Source organism: Halichoerus grypus, chromosome 6, assembly GCF_964656455.1.
Source record: "Halichoerus grypus chromosome 6, mHalGry1.hap1.1, whole genome shotgun sequence".
In the NCBI taxonomy this organism is placed as follows: Eukaryota; Metazoa; Chordata; class Mammalia; order Carnivora; family Phocidae; genus Halichoerus; species Halichoerus grypus.
Window position 1 is genome coordinate 9,584,437 of NC_135717.1, and position 19,322 is coordinate 9,603,758.

The window sequence follows — 19,322 nt, forward strand, 5'->3', positions numbered from 1 at the left end:
TTGATGGAAATTGACTAAGACTATCAATAGGGCTTTAAATGTGCACCTTTGTGATTTAAGTATTGTGTTCTATTTTTGATGACTGATAAAAATAGGCTATATACCACCATTGAAAATATATCCCCGGCCTTTTATTTTGAAAAATTGCAAACCCACAGAAGTTGAGATAGTAATACTAAAATGTTAATGCTGCCTTCACACACACAGAGCTTTAATCAAAAACACGCGGCGGCCTCTGCTCTAGGTTAATATCCAGGTACCTTCTCCATGCTGACAAGCGAAGCAGCCTCGACATTAGTGAGAGGAGCGGTGTCCTCAGGAAGTCTGTGACGACTTTTTTGTAGGGCTTCACTCGTCTCATTAGATACTCACGGCCCTGCAAGGCCCTCAGAACAGGATTTATTCCCATTTTACAGAGGAGGAAACAAACTCAGACGCCCAGTGATCCATCTGCTCAAGGTCTCAAGTCAGTTAAGTGACCCGGCCAAACCTGAAGCCAAAGACGTCTGACTTCAGTAACTCAACATACTACGGTCACTTGCCTCCCGGATACACAGTGAGAGGAAAGCCAGAGCCAAACAGATACGCAAAGAAGTGTTTTAGCTTCATTTTTCTGACAACCTGAAAGCAACTGTTCACCGGGACCCATGTGCATAGAGTTATTAACCAAAGTCTGTTATCAAGAGCATAAAACCACAATGGAAATTGAGTGGGATGATGCACACAGAGGGTATCAAAATGTCTGCTAACTGCCCCCCCGATTTGACTTCAATATTTATCGAGTGCTTACTCTGTCCCTGGTATTGTGCTTGGGGATACAGAGCAAATAAGACAAAGATTCTGCCCCTGTGGAGCTCACATTTCTGTAGCTTAATGAACAATCCAGAAGCTGCCAATGAGAGATTGGTGGGCGGCATCTGGCCCACGTTAGTGTTCTGTTTGGTCCAGTGTTTAATTTTTGTTTTTATAATAAATCGCCAACTTCTAGCTTCTCTCAAACAAGCAACTTCTGCTGGATTCCTGAATAATAAGTAGCAGCCACCCCTATCCCTCACCCCGGACACCTGCCCTCTAGAGATCACTTCAGTTTCCCCCCATTTTCCACCATCTTACACCCAGGCCATTGTGGCCCCACGCATGCATTTGCATTTTCCCCTTGACATCCATAAGCATTTCAGCCGAAACCCCTGGAGCAAACATATATCCAAACAAGATGATTTCAGATAGCATTAGGTCACTACAAAATAAATAAAGTAAGCTAATGTGACAGGTGTGGTATGATTGGTGGAAAGGGCTACTTCAGACTGGGTGGTCAGGGAGGCTCTCTCTGAAGTGTAATTGAAAGGGAAACCTGAATAACGACAAGCATGACAAGTCTGCCAACAGAAAAGAAAAAGGCTTCCAAGCAGAGGGAAACGCACAAGCACAGCTTCCGCCTGAGGCAGGACAGAACTTGGCTTGGTCAAATCCGTAACAGCAAGGTTGGGGTGGCTGGGAGAGCGGTCACGAGATCACAGAGGAAGGAAGAAGCCAGATTACATAGGACCTTGTAGGCTATGATGAGAATTTTGGATTTTATTCCAAGTGCAATGGGAAGCCTCTGGAAAGTTTTTGCTTGGGAACAATGTGATCTGGTTTACATTTTCAAAAATCACTCTGCTACGTAGAGAGCGACTTAACGAGGCGAGAGAGGAAGCAGGGGGATCAGTGAGGAAGCTACCTTATCACAGTCCAGTAGGTGACAGTGGCTCGGACCAGGATGGTAACAGAAAAGATGGAGAGAAGCAGATTCAGGATATAATCTGTGGAGTCTAACCAAAAGAATTTTCTGATGGAGTGGATGGTAGGAGTGGGAGCATACCGGAGGGATTAATGAAAAAGGGAGTCATTAGGGGTAACTTCAAGGTTGTGCCTTGTTCAAACATTTATGAGTTGGGGATGTCTAGGGGAGGCCCTGATTTTAGGGAGAGAGACAGCAAGAATGTGATTTCAGAGGAATACATTTTGCCAAGATTCAAGTCTCCCTGGATCCTCATTTCCCTTCTCCCACATTCAAGCAGTCTCAAATCCAAAACGTTTGAACTTCGAAATGCCTCATCTCTTACCAACTCTATCCCTTCAATTTCAAATCCATCACCTACGTCCTGATTCAATCCTCTCTCTTGCCTTGACTTTTACAGCAGCGTCTATAGCTATGAATTAACTAGCAAAAAGCACTTAACAGCCACATGTCCCTCTCTCCCACCAGCCATCTCTGATGGCAGCGATCATGTCTTGTTCGTATTTATCTCCAGTGCCTAGTGCAGTGCTGAGCACAGAGCGGGCACTGAAATGCCTGACAAACTGAAAAGAGATCCCCTCAAAGAGGACATCACCTTGAAGACAGGAGTCCAATCTTGGATTCCTATGATTCCTCTACCCAACTTAAAGCAGAACCAGATACAACATGTATGATCAAGTTCCAGAAACTTCGCCTTCCCAAGAGATGTGTTTCTTTCCTTTTAATTTAGTTTGAAACTACACTGAGTCCCACTTTTACCCGGTAGTTAGTTAGTAAGTGAGATTGGCCGACAGACAACATATATTACTACTCTCTTCCACTTTTCTTCCAAATCTAGGGACTTTATACGTGCATACCTTCACAATACCTTTGTAATAAGCAGGTCAAGAGAAAATCATTCTCCATTTTCAAATAAAAAAAAACTGAGGCACAGAATGGAATCCCTTAATTCCTTTTCAGTGGAGTTAGGAGCTTCGCCTGGATTAAGACTAGCCCTTCCCTGACACCCCACCACAGTTCTGTCACTGGATGGTATCCCAGGCTCCCAACCCTGCCAAGACTGCTGGTTAGTACTCAGGTGTCCCCTAGGTTTTGCCTCCACAATTACAAACTCCTTTGGGTACGAGGGTGTGTTGCCACAAGGTCAAGGCCATGTCTTCTCTCTCTTCAATTTACTCTTTCCCTCCGTGCCTGGTGAAGACAGATTCCATCCCTTGGGCCCAGGAGAAAGAGAAGCACCTTGGTTATTAGACTGGGAGGTCAAGTAAGGCCAGGAGTCACAACCGGCAAGAAGAGAGAGAGAGATCAAAGTAAGCAAGAATAGTTTCAATGGGGAAAAGGGAGAGAGGAGCCACCACTGAGAAAATCAGAATACGCCTTTCAAAAGGTTTCCAGCTGGGGAGTGCCTGGGAAGAAAAGTGGCAGCCGTGGTGGCAGCAGCATGCCAGACCCTTCCTGCCAGACCCTCCCAGAGTCATTTCTTCAAGGCACCCAGGCTTCTCAGCGCCTCCTGGGCCTGGGTCAGCTGCTGCTGCAGCCTCTGCCGGGTGCTCTCGTTGGAGGCCCGCTTCAGGAGGCCCTGCATTTCCTCCACCACTGCCCGGTGGCCAGGGGTGTTGTGGAAAAGCCGCACTGCGCGGTCCCCACAGGAGGCCAGAAGCCGGCCGGTGATGTCAAAGGACAAGTCAGCGATACACTCCCCATGGACCTGCTCAAAGCACTCTTCCTTCTCACCCCGCCGGGTGTTGTAGAGATGAATACTGCTGCCACTGGCCAAGGCCAAGACCTGGGCGTCAGGGGAGAGTGCCAGGCGGCACGGCATGGTGCTCGCCTCTTCAAAGCAGCCTGTCCTCAGCAAGTAGGGATCCTGCTGCTTCTTGTATTCCACATCTGTGTCCCACAGTTTCCACGTACCGTCCTTGGAGACCGAGGCCATCCTGCAGCATGGAAAATCACGGCTCTAGCCCCAACACACCCTGGGCGGGGAGGGCACTGGGACGGTATGAGGGGTTCCAGCTAGGAAGCCAACTGCACCGCTGGGCCTACTTCCTGCTGAAGGCCAGGCACTCTACCCACTGCAGAGCTGCTACAGAGATAGGCAAAAGGGCCCCGGTTGCCAAGAGGGGCTGAGAGCCACGGGTAAGACGTCAGAGAGGATGCACTCACCTGCGGGAGTCATTGGAGAAAGCGAAGAAGTGGACGGCTGCAGAGTGCCCCTTCAGTTCAAAGGCTCGCACAACCTCCTGGAATTCGCTTTTTTTCCCAAAGCAGACTTCCCACACTTTTACATCTGGGGTGAAGCCACACGAGGCCACAAACCTGCCACACAACCAGGTTCCTTTACAACTTAATATTAAGGGCATCTCATTTCTGCTAACCCACTAAACCTCATTCCTGAGTAAGTTAATAATCGTATGTGTAAATAATGCTGTGCCTTTTAAAACCGCTTTTATACACAGGACCTCAGTTCATCCTCATGACCACGCTATAAGATACATAATACGCCCACCCCAGCCTTTTAAAAACTATAGATGAAGAGAGACTAAGGACTTGGATCTAGGCGTCCTGATTCCACATCGTATGCTCTTTCCACTATTTGAAGCTGGCTCTCTGCTCTGTCCCTGGCCACAACTTCTGCCCATCCCAGATGCCAAGTCCCTCCTTCCTCACCTGCTACAGGGGGAGATAGCAGCATGGGTATTGTTCATCTGGTTGGTGTTGATGGTAGACAGCACACGACCTTTCAGATTCCAGATGAGGATAGTCGTGTCACTGGAAGCAGTCATGATGAACTTCCCTGAGAGGAGAGGGGAGGGTGACATGAACTGAGGTCAATAACTTGACCAAGTGTCATTCTCTAAGGAGACACTTACAATGGCCTCTGCTGCCTCAAATATCCATGCTCCCCTCCTAAGCCAAGGGTCCCCACAGATAAGGATTTTGCTCAAGACTGCGGGTCTTACCTGCCTCCCTTGGGGACCTGCTGTGGCTCTGGGACTCCAGGGGAGCCCAGAGCCAGAGCCCCTTTGTCACACTAGGGTTAGCATAACTCTCAGGCAGCATTAACTCATTCAGCAAATAACTGGTGCTACTTCTTCTAGTCTTAGGTAAGCTCCACCCTCTGAATGCCTCTTACCTGTGTCCGCAATGCCAATGTTGATGATGGGTGCCTTGTGCTTTTTAGGAAAGTCCTCTGGGTTGGCTGTGAAGGTATAGCCCCCATCCTCTCGCTTGGTCATCTTGAAGACACGAAGGGTGTCTCCACTGGCCAGCCAGACGATGAAGGCTCTAGAGACAGGTACCAGACAAGGCACTCGTTCGTTTGGACATGGAAGCCTATGTGTGCCAGTTCCTATGCTAGGCTCTGAGGAAAATCATGGGTCTTCCTTCATGCCCCAGTCCAGCCCTGCAACTTAACCCCTTGGTTCAAAACCTCTTAATACACTTCAGAAGATACGACTCTCATAGCTTTGGCTCCTCCTATGTCTCTCTAGAGTTTAGAAAACCATTATAACAGCTTCCAAGATGAATCTGGAGCCAGACTTTGTTTGGTACTTCCCAAGTAGGAACACATCTTGCTCTCTCTGCTTCCCTGCTGTGCAAAATGCAGAGACCTCCAGGGAGCCCCAGGCACTGCTCAAGCTGTCCAGATAGTCTTTCTGCCACCCCCAGGGAGATCCAGGGTCCCCCCTCGCTATTCCAAGTCAGGTATGGGAAGGACATAAGCCTGGGGCTGGGCTTCTGCAGGCAAAGCTGAGTCCCACCTGCAGTCAGGGCTGAAGCGCACCAGGGTGGCATGGTCCAGCTCCACATTGGCTCTCATGCTGCGATGTTCCCGCTGCAGGAAGTCCTTGGTACTCCAGATGCGGACGGTGCGATCATCTGCACAGGTGGCCAGGTACTTGCCATTGCTGCTAAAGTCCATGCAAGATATGTTCCCACTGTGGCTCTAAGGGAAGGGTTGCAGGAAGTATGAACAGGGACCCCTTGGGCACATGGGGTCTGTTGCCTGGATTAACGGCAAGCTGCTGATGGGGTGTGAGGAGGAGGGGTAGGATGAGGCATCCCCACTGATTTTGGTCAGAGGCAGAAGAGTCTGTCATGTGCACAGAATACTAATGAGGAATAGTCTGTGGGGGGGGGGGGGGGTGAGTCTCTGTATATGTGTGCTGAGTATGGGTACCCATGTACCTTCAGTGCCCCAGCCAGGAGGCGGTGAGTGAAGTTGTGCTGTTGAGGCTTCTCCTTGCGAATTCGTTGATGCTGTTTCTGCTTCTTGGATCTCAGGGACTTGTCAAGTGGCAATCCATTTGCTTTTTGGCCTATGAGGAGGGGCCGTGTCATCTACCCATTCACTCACTCACTAAGCATTTCTGACCATCTGTGATTGGCCAGGCATTGAGCGGAGCAGCAAGACAGGACCAGATAGGGTCCCAAGCTCGAGAAGAGACAGTGATGTGGACAAAAACAGGGGCTTTGGAATCAGACTGGGTTTGGATTGCGTCTCTACCACTGAGTGATCTTGAGGAGACTGCTTGCTGTTAGTCCATACAGCACCTCAATGCAAACTAGAAAAGGCGTCGGCGCAGCTCAGTGGGTACACAGCACGGCCAGCCAAGTGCAGAGTGTTGGTCAGACATCCCTAGGTAGGGAAGAACATGCACAACCAATTCTGGTGGCCCTGGCCTTGGGAAAGTTACTTAATTGCTCTGGGCCCTGGTTTCCTTAAAGAGAAGCTATGATTACCCAACATAAGCATTAAAGGCTCAGAGGACTCCCAGAGAGAACTCAGGGATGAGAGGTAGGTAGTCAACACCTGTTGAGCACCAACCCTGAGCCGGGAATGGTGCCAGCCACTTTTGCATAAAATAGCTATTTTCATTGAGAATCAGGCCAGGTGCAAAGCTGGCATGTGTTAGATTACTGCAGATGCCCCTCAATTCCTACAGGAAATAAACTCCTGAGGCCCATGTACAGAGACCACCACAATCTGCCCTCTCCAGCCTTGTCCCGCCAGCGCTCTCCTCCCCCTCACGTCAGAGTCCCATCAAATGCCCTTTGAGAACTGCCTGCCTTCATGCACGTTGCCTTTGCCAGCGATGTTCTTCCTCCCTCCTTGGCCAAACTGACACATCCATCCTTCAAGACCTTACGCCACGTGTTTTCTACTCAGTGAAGATTTCCTTGACCCGCCCCCCCCCCCAAAAAAGCAAGGCTGACCACTCCCGGCCTTGGGTGTCCCGTTGCTAGTACGGACCTCCTCCCTGAAACCCATTACACTCTATTTTTCACTTACATTTTCGGATGTTCTTCTCCCTTACGCGACAGCGTGCTCCCTAAAGGAAAAATCCACCCCACCCCCCACCTATTGAGAACTAGTCGGAGTGCTTACAAATGCGTGTCCGTCTCCCCTCACCCCTCCTCGCTTTCCTAAAATAACGAGCAAGTAGCGCGCTCGAGAGTTTGCAAGCGCTCTCGTAGCAACTCCGGGGAGACGCGGAGGCTGAGCGGGACAGCTCCTTGGCCTCGGCCACCGCGAAAGCGGCAGCGCGGGACCCAGCTTGTAGTTACGGGCGCGACCAGCACGGCGAGCCGGAACCTCGTCTCCGGAAGCGAAGTTCACTTCACAGAAGGAGAAACTGAGGCCCCGGGGATCCGCGCCACCCCTGCGGGCCCAAACCGCACGTCCGACCACGGGGAGGCCGGGAGCGAGGTCCCCGCGGGTCGTCCCCACCAGCCCCGTGCCCGCTCCACTAACCGGCGGAGCGGCTGCACGTCTCCTCCTCCGCGCGCAGCCACCCCCGCGCTACCGCCGCCGTCGCCATCAGGGCCAGCAGCCCGAGAAACAGCGACAGGCCCATCAGCTCCGGCATCTGCGGCAGCTCCATGTTGGCAGGGCGCTGCCACCTCAGCCTCCGACGACGCGGGCGCCGGCACGCCTCCGCGGGGCCGCGCACGCACGCGGGGCGGGGTCTGGCCGTTGGCGCGTCCCGAGGGGCGGGGTCTGGCCGTTGGGCACCCTGGGGGCGGGGCCTGACCGTTGGGGCGTCCCTAGGGGCGGGGCTTGGCCGTTGGCTCGTCTCGCGGGGCGGGGCCTGATCGTTGGAGCGTTCCGAGGGGCGGGGCTCGGCTCTTCTGGTGTTTGGCTGCGAAGCTCGAGGGCAAGATCTGAAGGCTCTGCCGAGTTCTCCTCTTGAGTAATTTACTGATAATCGTTTTTTAAAGGCGCTGTTCCAGCCATCTCCACAGTGGATCCTTTCGAGGAGGCAAGGCGGGGATGAGACCGTCTGGATGGACCAGTGTGTGCCAAGACCAAAGACAGAAGGAAAATCAGGAGGCGGTTGCTAGGATCCAAGAGGAAAGTGATAAGGACCTAGACTTAGGGGTGGCCTGGAGAGTGGAGAGGAACTTGAAAAGATTTTTAACGAGATATTTTTATTTTGAAATTATAGATTCACAAGGAGTTTGGGAAAACCAACAGGAAGGCTCCCCGTACCTTCACCCGGTTTCCTCCAGTGGTAACATCTCACGTAGCAATAGTGCGATATCAAAACCGGGAAATTGGCATTGATACGGTCTACGGAGCTAATTGATAGGGTTTGAATTAGACCTGTTTGGCTGGAAAGGGAATGTTCTCAGAACAAGGAGCACTGCCCCGTGGGCCTCCCAGCCCTGCAGCGCAGAGTGAGTTGAAATACCAGGGTCAGGGATTCCAGATTCAAAGGTTTCCGTGCCCACCAGGGAACCTCTCCTGAGAGTGCAGGCTCTTGGGCCTTTAGGAGGACCCTCTAAAGAGAAGGGCTGCTGCAGAGACCAGGTGACAGATACACCCATAAGCTCGGTTGAGGACATAGATCCAGTCAGAGAGCAGATGGAGTGTGGCCTCATTTCCTTCCCTTTTGTCCTTGGTCGGGGCGGGGGGGGGGGGGGGGGGGGGTGGCATTGACTCAGCTGTGGGCAGTGGGGTGGGGACAGCTGGGAGGGGGTGTCCAGAACATCCTGGGGCTTTTCCTCCTTAATTTGCTATTTAGAACTGTAGACCAGCCATGAACCACTATATCACCTAGAGACAAAGCTATACTTTTTTTTTTTTTTAGTTTATTTATTTAAGCAATCTCTACACCCAACGTGGGGCTCAAACTCACGACCCCAAGATCAAGAGTCAAATGCTCCTCTGACTGAGCCAGCCAGGTGTCCCGACAAAGCTGTACTTTTAAGAACTTCATTCACCGAGCATTTTGCATGTGACATTTATTGATCCGGGAGCTTTGTATTTAATTTAATCTCCCATTCCCATCCCACAGATTAGGAAACTGATGCTCTAGGAGGTGCTCATTAATTGACTTTCTAGATCACACAGGAGAAGAGTGAACCGTGGCAACACATGCAGGTCTGTCTGTGACTCCAATCTTTTGATGTGGGGGACAAGGAGAAGAAAAAAATAGGGCTCTGTGGACAGCTCAGTCAAGGCTACAGAATTCTTCCACATCAGGAGTTTAGTTGATTTTTCTAGCAGCCTCTAAGGCCAGTGATGCTATGAAATTAAACAAATGAAAAAAAAATTAGGCTCAGGTCAAGTGACTTACCCAAGGTCAACAAGGAAGCAAGAGATACAACTCATTGGGGTGGGTGGTAAACCGGGGTCCACTACACTCCAAGACCCATCCTCCTCCTACCTCGCCACTCGGTGGTGATAAGGCCTGGCTCTTACCCTCAAGTGTCACAGTTGGAAGCCAAGGTTAGCTTGTGGAAGGACAACCAATGACACAAAGCAGGATTTGGGAAGGCTGGGCAGACCAGGGAAGGAGCTCTACTGGGAGCTCTACCGATGGGTTTTCAGGGGCAGTGAGACTTGGCTGTATGGGCCGTGGCCCAGCATCATTGTAAATGTAAATTCTTAGACTCCATCCCAGACCTGTTGACTCAGAAATTCTGGAAGTGGGGTCCCCCGGCAATCTGTATTTTAAAAAGCCCCACTGGCTAAGTGATTCTGATGCATAGTACGGTTTAAGATCCACCAATTTAGGGGTGCCTGGGTGGCTCAGTCATTAAGCGTCAGCCTTCAGTTCAGGTCATAATCCTGGGGTTCTGGGATCGAGCCCCGCATCGGGCTCCCTGCTCCGTGGAAAGCCCGCTTCTCTCTCTCCCACTCCCCCTGCTTGTGTTCCCTCTCTCACTGTGTCTCTGTCAAATAAATAAATAAAATCTTAAAAAAAAAAAAAAAAAGATCCACATATTTAACTAACTTGAGCTCCAGACACTCGTTATTTGCAGCTCAAAGCATCTTCTTACAGTGGTTCTTAACCTTGGTTGCGTATTGGAATCACTTAAGAAATGCTGGTGGTCGAACCTTCCACATGGAAGGCTTCTGATTTAATTGGGCTAGACTGGGTCTGGTTGTGAAGATTTTTTAAAGCATGTTATTCAAGTGCACATTTAAGTTTGAAAAGCAGCTGTCAGGGATACAGCCAACTAATACAAGACTATACGTAGAAGGGGATGTTCTGTTGGACCAGGGTGGTGGCTGTGGGGATGGATGCCTACGAGGTCACCTGGCCAGGCCTTGGTAACAGGTACCACAGGGCAGTGGGATGTTGACAGGAGCTGAAGATGACTGTTTCCAGCTTGTATAAGTGTCTGGATGGTGGCACCCTTCCTGGGGATGGGGAACACGAAGAGGACCAGCTTTGAGGAGGAAGACTGTGGGCTATGGTCTCAGAAATGATGAGTTCTGGGGCACCTGAGTGGCTCAGTCGTTAAGCCATCTGCCTTCGGCTCGGGTCATGATCCCGGGGTCCTGGGATCGAGCCCCGCATCGGGCTCCCTGCTCTGCGGGAAGCCTGTTTCTCCATCTGCTGCTCCCCCTGCTTGTGCTCTCTCTCTCTCTCTCTCTCTCTATCACTGTCAAATAAATAAAATCTTAAAAAAAAAAAAAAAAAAGAAATGAGTTCTGTTTTGGTTCCTTCGAGGTAAAGGGAGCTGTGAAACATCCAGAAGGGAGGGGTTAGGGTGGCAGTTGGATATGTGCTTTTGTAGCTCCAGGGGCAAAGCAGGGCAGATCCAGAAGAGTGGATCCTCGGCAGAGAGGCCAAAGGGAATGCTGTTACCCGGGGCTTGCCACAAAGTAAGAAGGAAGTGGGCCAGGAAGGGTCAGGTGGAAGAAGAGGCTCCCACAGCAGGCCCTGGGAAGGCACTGTCAGGGAGGAGGGAGAGCCTGGAGAGAATTCTGGATTCATGAGGAAAGGGTGGTTCTAGAATGAGGTCCAAGCTGGGGCGCCTGGGCGGCTCAGTCGGTTAGGCGTCTGCCTTCGGCTCAGGTCATGATCCCAGAGCCCTGGAACTGAGCCCCTCGCCAGGCTCCCTGCTCAGTGTGGGGCGGGGGGGTCGTCTGCTGCTCCCTCTCCTTCTGTCTCTCTGCTCGTGCTCTCTCTCTCAGATAAAATCTTAAAAAAAAAAATGAAATCCAAGGGCCCAGGGGAAGGCAGGAAGAGCACTGCAAATTTGGATTTGGCAATGAGGGAGTCAAGTGACCTTAGTAACAGCAAGTCAGTGTAGGGGTGAGGCTGGGGTGGAACTGGGGAGGAGGAGACCAAAGATGGGGTGAGTGGGAGGGGAGGAGAGAAGGAGAGCAAGTGTAGATAGCTCTCTCAAGGAAAAGTGGCATCTAGTGGGGGGACACAGGGTCAAGGGGGGTTAAGGGGATGTCTTATGGGGACCTTCCTGGGAGGGTGTGCATGGGGGAAAAACAGCAGAGCACACCGTTAGGATTTTTTTTTTTTTTAAAGATTTTATTTATTTGACAGAGACACAGCGAGAAAGGGAACACAAGCAGGGGGAGTGGGAGAGGGAGAAGCAGGCTCCCTGCCGAGCAGGGAGCCCGATGTGGGGCTCGATCCCAGGACCCTGGGATCATGACCCGAGCCGAAGGCAGACGCTTAACGACTGAGCCACCCGGGTGCCCCCACCGTTAGGATTTTACCTCTCAGCCACTTCAAACCTTTGTCTGCAGCAACAGATAGCCCTCCAGGCCTGGGTGCACCTGTTCCCTGCACCGTAGAGAGAGCTGGGTAAAAGCAGAGACTAGAGTCAGACAGTAACCAAGCAGCCCTGGGGCTAGTTAACCTCTCTGTGCCTCAACTTTTCATCTGTGAAATGGGGATTATAAATAATTACGCTAACTTTTTTTTTTAATATTTTATTTATTTGATGGATAGCACAAGCAGGCAGAGACGCAGGAAGAGGGAGACGGAGAGGCAGGCTCTCCACTGAGCAGGGAGCCCCATGTGGGGCTTAATCCCAGGACCCTGGGATCATGACCTGAGCTGAAGGCAGACGCTTAACGACTGAGCCACCCAGGCGCCCGTGATGACTCTTATAATAAGAGTGCTTTATGCCAGTCACTGTTGTAAGTACTTTATATATATTTACCCTGAAATCCTCACAACTGGCCCTTAGAGGTAGATGTTAATATATAATAAGTGAGTTCATATACATACATAAAGTGCTTCAAATAGTGCTTGGCACAGAGTAAACATTAGATGAGTGTGTAGTTAGTATTGTTATCTGTGTTGTGATTCCACACAAATGAGGGGAAGTCAATGGCCACGGAAGCATCTGTGGAAGTCCTGAGATGTAAGAGGCTTGAATCAGCCCCATGAGGAGAGGGATCCAGCAGCGAACAGAATCCCCAGCACCAAGATCATCGTCTGGTTCCCAGTGGGCCCTCAGAAAAGATTTGTTCAAAGCTCAATAAAAGAATCAATGAAATACTGGGGCCACTCACCCCAATTCCCCATCTGAAGTATCAGTTCCTTCTAAGACATCCCGACCAAGTGGCCGCCCCCCCTCCCGCTTGCACATCTCACCTAATGGGGAGGTCACCACCCCCAGTGGCAGCCTGTTCTCCTTCTGGATGGTTCCAACGGAGGGCCCTGTCCCTTCTACTCCTTGGCTCGGCTCTGCCCTCTTCCAGCTTGGAAGGTGGTAAGCCTTTCTGAACCTTTTCCTGGTCATGGAGAGAGGAATTCCAGGACGAGTGTCTGTCCTCTCTGACCAGGGTCTGTCCTCTCTGACCAGGATGATAGCAACAGCTTAAAACTGGCTTCCCTGCTTCTGTCCTTGCCCCCCTGGGGCCTATTCTTGGCTTTGCACCCGGAGGGATTCTGTTAAGAATTTACATCTGACCTCGTCCCACCTCTACTCGAAACCTTCCGGTGGCTTCCAGCTCAGAGGAAAAGCTAAGGTCCTTTCAAGGCCACCTCCCACTGCCAACTGGCTCTCTTTCCATCCCAGAGTGAGACACACTGACAGTCCCCAACAGTTTTTGGTTTTATTGGCAAGAATTCTTTACAAAATCCACACACACGCATCCACACGCACACAAGATGCCTGCCCCTGGTTTGGCTTCCCCTCTGCCCTGCTCTCTCCTGGGATCAGACCTTCCTGGCCTCACCCAGGGATGCCATCCGGCAGCACCCCACCCCACACTGGGCGACCAGCGAAGGAGCAGAGAGTGGGAACCTCCTTTTCTGCCTGTGTCCTACCCGGGGGAGGCGGGAAGCAGCTGGGGGAGGCAAGGAAACAGGATCATCCCCCTTCCTCCTCCAAGCTCCCTGAGTTGCCGGCTTCAGCTCCAAGTGTCACAGCTGCTAAGGCCTTGGGATCATCATCTGGTTGAAGCTTCTCCAGCCCCATTTTGCAGACTGGAAAATGGAGGTCCCAAGAGTGAGCACGAGTCCCCCAGGTCACAGTGTTCGTCGCTGGTGGAGCAGCGACTAGAACGTAGCTCTTCCTGGCTTTCAGGAGGTGGAAGAGATTTGGGCCCTGCTAGACCCTCAGGCAGGGGGACAGCCAGGGCCTGGGGCAGGAAGGGAGTGCCCAGAAGTTGTCCCTGGAGCCCACGCCCAGGGAAAGCAGCCCTGGGGCCGCTGAGTGAGTGGCAGCGTCTGGCCCGCACTATAAAGGTTTACCAAGGGTGCCCTCTGTGACCGCCCGTGTGGCCTGCTCAGGTATACAGCCTGGATCTGTCAGGATGCTGGTAGATGTGCTCAGCTGGCGGAGAGAGTTCAAGACAGCTGGGGAAAGAGAATGAGAGAGAGAGGGAGAGGTACCTCCTGGGGTCCAGGCCCTTCCTCCGGATGCTGAAGACGAAGGGATGAGGGAGAGATACTAGCTGGCAGGACCGTCAGCCCTTCTCAGGACTCTGTCTGCAGGTGTCCTGGAGGCCGGAGGACCATCCAAGGTACGTGGTGGGATGGCCAAAACTTTAGGCTATTCTGAAAGCAGGCTGGACCTGCGGTCTGAGCAGAGTGGACCTTCCTGGACGTTCCTGGACATTCTGGTGGGCAGGGGGGTGGCTCACGTACTTGGCCGGAGAGCGGGCAGGGAGCAGTACTGGTCCAGCCAAGCCAGGGAGGTCTGGCGGAGGCTCTGCAAGCTTGCAGTGGACACCATCCCGTTGAAGGACTCGAACAGAGGCCGAATGAGGACGCTGAACTGGGCCCAGGTCAAGGAGCAGGCCTGTTGATCAGCCAGGACCCTCACCCAGCTCATGTGTAGCCCTGACATCTGGCCCAAACCCCGGGAAGGTCCTGGCCACGGTGGCACCTTGAACTTGGAGGCCTCCCACTGCAGCCACCCTCCCATCCTGCCACGGCCTGCCCGGCCCCTCTATGCCACCTTCTGGGCTGCGCTATCCCCTGTCCCTAGCTTCCTGTCCCAGCTCAGCCAAGAGCTTGACCAGGTAAGGGAGTGAGAGATTCCACGTCTTCTTCAGGAGCCACCCCGCTCACGCGACACAGACTTGAGGTTCTCCCAAACTCCCCTTGGGACATTCTGTGGGCAGGGCTGTGGTCCCCTCACCCAGGGGCTCCTCCCTCGGTTTCCCTCTGCTCCCAGCGAATCACTGGGCACTCCTGCCGGCCAAGATGCCACGGGCCTGGAAGGAGGGGGCAGAACCTGTGTCCCTTCCCCTGGGTGCAGCTCAGAGCCCCTGCCTGGCCTGTCTGGCCGCCGCGCTCCCCCCACCCCCACCCCCCATGGGCCAAGGGAGGATACCACCCAGAACTTCCAGTTGTGCAGCGTCCGGGTACGGACATAGTCGTCAAACATGTCTCGCATCTGGTCGAAACGCTGGTGTGTGATGGGCACCCCAGTAGCCGGCAGCTGTTGCTGGCACAGGCTGGGGGCAGGGGGCCGGTCAGGGCTGGGGAGTCGCGCGGCACGCCCCTGGCCCCAGCGCCCGCAGGCCCCCCGCCTACTTAATGGCAGCGTTGAGCTCCTCGATCTGGTCCCGTAGCTGCTGGGCCTCCTCCTGCAGGGCCGCGCGCTCCTGCTGGAGCATGGCGATGTACTCGGCTGTCTTCTGCAGCGTGGTTGCTTTGCTCACCTGCAGGCATCACCAGGGTGGGCTCAGGTGCTGGAGGTGGCCCCACTCTGGGGCCCACTGAGGCACTGGGTGGGAGGAGGAAACTGGGTGTCCAGAGGGTCCTGAGATTTGGTCTTGGGCGGGGCAGGGGGTGGGGGGTGGGGTCGACGAAGGAGCCCTGCGGTTCTGGGGTGCCGGCCTGGGCTGGGGGCTCACCTTGAGGCTGGGCTGGGCGCTGAGTGTGCTCACCAGCCCGTGCAGCGTGTCAAACCCCAGCTTGATGTTGAAGCGCCGCTTCTGCTCTGCAGAGATGTGGGTGATGCGCCGGTTCTCAGTCTTGGGGGGCAGACAGTGGGGTGAGCCTAGGAAGGAGCATGGAAGGGCCTAGGGGTAGCAAACAGATCTCGGGGTGAGGGAAAGGTGCCACCTTGTTGTTGTCTGGACGGCCCCGGCTTAGGATGGGTTGAGGGGGAGAGACGCAGACACTCAGAGTCCCCGGGCCCCGCATGGAGCTGAGCTCCCCAGACAGCCGCCGCTCACCACCTGTGGCAGGGACAGACAGACCCACAGAGAGACCGACACAGGGGAGAGGGTCCCATGGCCCTGTCCCTCTCATCCTGGCCTCAGATGTAGTCCCCCCTTCTTCCTTCCCCTCCACCCCCTGGAGTCCCCCAAGCCCTGCAAGCCTCTTTACCGCTGTGCGCTGGGGGCGAGAGCCGCTCCGCTTTGGGGACAATCAGGGGCCTGGGAGGGGCCAGTGTGGCCGGGCCTGGAGGTGGCTGGGGCGGTGTGGGGGCCGGGGTCGGGGGTAGAAAGGTGCAAGGGAATTCAGGGGCCGTCTCCTGCTGGAGTGGAGAAGGGTGGAGAGTTGGGGTGAAGCCCTGGGTCCCCCCTCACCTCCCAGTGCCCGCCATCTTACCGGGGACCCTGAGGGCCGGAGGAGGGTGCTGGACACAAGTGCTGGTTCCAGGGTCTGCTCGGGCTTCGCTGTGCATGGGCAGAAGTGTGAGGGCCACTGGGGCCGGCCTCAACCCCGTCATCTCCAGAGACCCCCTCCCTCCCCTCCAAAAAAGCCCACTCCCCTTTTGGGTTCAGGGCCCATGTCCCTAATTCCTCCCCACTTCTCCACCCCCCCCCAGCTGAGCCTGAGCCTGCCCCTTAAACCTTCACCCTCTGCTCCCATAGGCACCCCACTTCCACATCTGGTCCCCACCTTCCCCTCTGTGGACCCGGTTCTCCCCATCTCACCTGCTGTGAGCAGCTGCGTGAGGCAGGGGTTGCTGCCCCCAGCAGTGACGGTGGGGTTGGCAATGGCAGGGGCCAAGGTCGGGGGGCTGGGCTTCCGCCCTCTAGGGGATGGGGTGGGGGGCCTGCCTCTGGGCCGCATGCCTTGGGGCACTGTGAAGTGGGGCCCAAATGTGGGCTCCAGATACCCTGAGGGCAGAAGGTCTATGGGGAAGGGGCCAGGGGCCGGGCCTGGACCCGGCTGTGGGGTGGGTGGGAAGGCAGTGGGAGCAGGCAGTGGGGACACTCCTGGGCCCTGGGGGACAGTGGAGAAGGGGAATCTGGGAGAGAAGAGAGGTTCTTCCGGCAGCAAAGCCGGGGGAGGAGCCATGGGAGGGAAGGTGGGTGGGGGACAGGGCTCTAAGCCAGGTCCCTTGGCAAGGGCCGGGTATTGGAGGAGGGGTGGGGGGACTGGCGGAGGTGGGAGCTTGGGCTTGGGGTCTTCAGGAAGGAGGAAATCAGAGTTCAGGAAGGCACTGGAGTCCAGGGGGCCAGGGCAGCTGCTCCGGGCCTGGTTGGGGGACAGACAGAGCAGGGGAGAGAGCTGGTCTTGGCAGCCACCCCGGCAGCCTCTTGACCTGGCTGAGCTCTGGACTGGGCACTGGGAGAGATAGGAGAAATGATCCCTGCTGTCCCTCCCCCCACCCCCACACACACACCAAGGGAAACTGCAGTCCAATGAGGGGAGGGATTGGAACACACGTATGCACAAATTAGGCATGAGAAAGAGTAGCAATCTTCCTGCCCATCTTTTCATTTGCCAGATTAATTATTCCATTCCATCCACTAACCCAGCCGTCCTCCATTCACCTATTTGTCCTCTCACTTGCGAGCTAACTCATCCACCCATCTCTCCACCAGCCCACCAGTTATTAGCCCACTCACCAATCTATCTGACCGTCTCTACTTCATTCATCCATCAACCCATCCATAATCCTCTACCTATCCACCATCTGTTCACTGACCCGCCACTTCTTCAGCCACCAGCCTATTCATTGACCCACCAAACTATCCATCTACAAATCCATCTACAGCCCATCCATCCAACCGACCACTCACCTACCCATATGGACACCAACCCATGTAAGCATCCACCCTCAACTACAACCCATCTATCCATTCACCAACACACCCATCCATCTACACATTCACTCACTGGCTCACTAGCTCAGTCACTGGGCAATGATTTAGCCAGTGCTGCTCAGGTGCTTGAACTGTGCTAGGTAAGCCTGAGCAAGGCTTAGTTAGCTCTTTCAGCGAGGAGCTCGCTGTCTAGTTGAAGAGACCTCTCAACAATGAACTACAAGAGTGCCTGAACAGTCTGATGACAGAAGGAAAAGGCATCTGACAGAGCAGCAGGGAGGCGACCTCCAAATTGAGCCTGCGGGTTCCTGATCCAAAATGGCAGCTTCACCATGTCCTAAACACTCACACTGAGCTTCCTGTCTCTGTGTGCTCCTTTGTGCTTCTCCTCCCATCTGGCTTGCCCTCTACCAGTCTCTTCTTCTGTCCAAACCCAACCCATTCACTAAGCCCAGAACCTCCCCTCCTCCAGGAAGCCTTCCATAAGCAACCCCGGTCCTGGGTGGTGTCCTCCTCCATGCCCTCCCCTCTCCACTGCCCCTTCCCCGCCCCCCAGCCCGCTGCCCTCAGCCTCCCCTCTGTAACCACCTGGTCCAGTTCTGCTTCACGAGGGTCCTTCCTCCTGAGCTGAATTGCTCCCTCTCAGAGGGCAGAGATGGGGTCTCTCTCCCCCTCCAGTCCCTCTCAGTCGACCAGGCACAGGACTGGGCACTTGGGAATTACCCTATCTCCCGGACAGGGGCAGGTGAGCTAGGCAGGGCTGAGTGGGGTGGGGGCGGGAGCTCACCTGCAGGCGGTTATGCCCTGAGAGGTGGGTCACACCCGACGAGGCAGGGGGCACCTCCGAGCCCAAGATCCCACTGCTGAAGAAAGGGTCGGCCATGGGGCCAAAGCTGGGGGGCTCCGGGAAGTGTGAGGGCGTGGGCGTCGGTGGGGGGCGGTAGCTGGTGAAGAAATCTGTAATTCAGACATACAAGGCGGTGGCAGTTAGGGATAAGGCCAGGCGTGGCTGGAAGCAGTGGGAGGAGAGTGGGCCTCGTGCCCTGTCCCCAGGCTGGGCCGGCCTGGCTGGCAATGAGATCAGGGGGAGGCGGGCGGGGGGGGCTTCTACAGGAGATTGTGAAATTGGGAGAGTTTCTGTCTCACTCAGGGGAAGCAGCAACAGAGGTTTGGGTGGGATGGGCCTGCACCCTGGACAGCAGAGGCTGGGTCGGGGTGTGAGTAGAACCCCCGGGAAATAGTCCTCCCACCGAGCCTTACACTTGGCTCATGGGGTCCCCTTCCCCATCCCAGGCCTAGGCCCTCCCCTCTCCCTCTCCTGTTACCGACTCTGCTGGGGCCATAGAAAGGGGCAGGGTAATAGAGACCGCCAGTGAGGGAAAGGGGTGAGGTGCATGGGGCGGAGGTCTGGGATAGGGAAGAGCCCCAGGGTGATGGGAGTTCAAGGGGTGAGCTAGAGGTGAGATGGGTCAGGAGGTCAGTGGGTCTGGGACAAGTTGGTTTGTTGGAAGGTCAAGTGGGGCCTCAAAAGTAGAGCCCGGGAGTGGGGTGAAGGACTAAGGGGGTCATAGCAGGGGTCAGAGGGTGGGCTCAGAGTGGGGCAGGAGTGGGGGGTGCTGGAAAGCCTCGAAGAGCTGGCCGGGAGGGGGCAGCCAGATTGTCTGAGGTGCGGGTTGTGTAAGCCCCAGGCTATTCTGGTTTTGGGAAGCAGCTGCCTGTGGCCTAACCACATCCCGGGCCTGGGCGCCACCCGCCCACCCGCTCCCTTCCGGGCACCTTTCTCTGACCCTGACCAGCCTTTGGTCTGAA

At 54.5% G+C, this 19,322-nt stretch overlaps 2 protein-coding genes across 15 annotated transcripts in view; both read right to left on the minus strand.

Annotated features, from left to right (window-relative positions):
* Positions 1 to 109: 109 nt before the first annotated feature.
* TBL2 (transducin beta like 2) lies at positions 110 to 7,736 on the minus strand. Its single transcript, XM_036112549.2, has 7 exons — positions 7,539 to 7,736; positions 5,972 to 6,102; positions 5,545 to 5,729; positions 4,917 to 5,068; positions 4,451 to 4,577; positions 3,947 to 4,099; positions 110 to 3,717 (listed from the first exon to the last, which is right to left on the minus strand). The coding sequence occupies exons 1-7, from the start codon at positions 7,666 to 7,668 to the stop codon at positions 3,255 to 3,257; spliced, it is 1,341 nt and encodes a 446-aa protein (XP_035968442.1). The 5' UTR covers positions 7,669 to 7,736; the 3' UTR covers positions 110 to 3,254.
* A 1,278-nt stretch (positions 7,737 to 9,014) lies between these two features.
* The window catches only part of MLXIPL (MLX interacting protein like), a 35,762-nt gene continuing 25,454 nt past the window's right edge, over positions 9,015 to 19,322 (minus strand). For 2 of the 14 annotated variants that reach the window (XM_078074478.1, XM_036112553.2), the window contains exons 8-18: positions 18,301 to 18,470; positions 16,395 to 17,031; positions 16,066 to 16,133; positions 15,841 to 15,991; positions 15,574 to 15,689; positions 15,363 to 15,482; positions 15,040 to 15,167; positions 14,837 to 14,960; positions 14,146 to 14,275; positions 13,750 to 13,854; positions 13,096 to 13,482 (exon numbers count right to left, since the gene is read on the minus strand). In XM_078074478.1, coding sequence (XP_077930604.1) covers positions 13,367 to 13,482; positions 13,750 to 13,854; positions 14,146 to 14,275; positions 14,837 to 14,960; positions 15,040 to 15,167; positions 15,363 to 15,482; positions 15,574 to 15,689; positions 15,841 to 15,991; positions 16,066 to 16,133; positions 16,395 to 17,031; positions 18,301 to 18,470 — 1,865 coding nt within the window. In that variant the 3' untranslated portion in view covers positions 13,096 to 13,366. Of the gene's footprint in view, positions 9,315 to 10,332; positions 10,437 to 10,722; positions 11,844 to 13,095; positions 14,276 to 14,836; positions 14,961 to 15,039; positions 15,233 to 15,362; positions 15,531 to 15,573; positions 15,690 to 15,840; positions 15,992 to 16,065; positions 16,134 to 16,394; positions 17,032 to 18,300; positions 18,471 to 19,322 lie in introns of those variants that run through there. The other 12 variants (XR_013448718.1, XM_036112555.2, XM_036112554.2 and 9 more) reach the window with 12 other exon arrangements.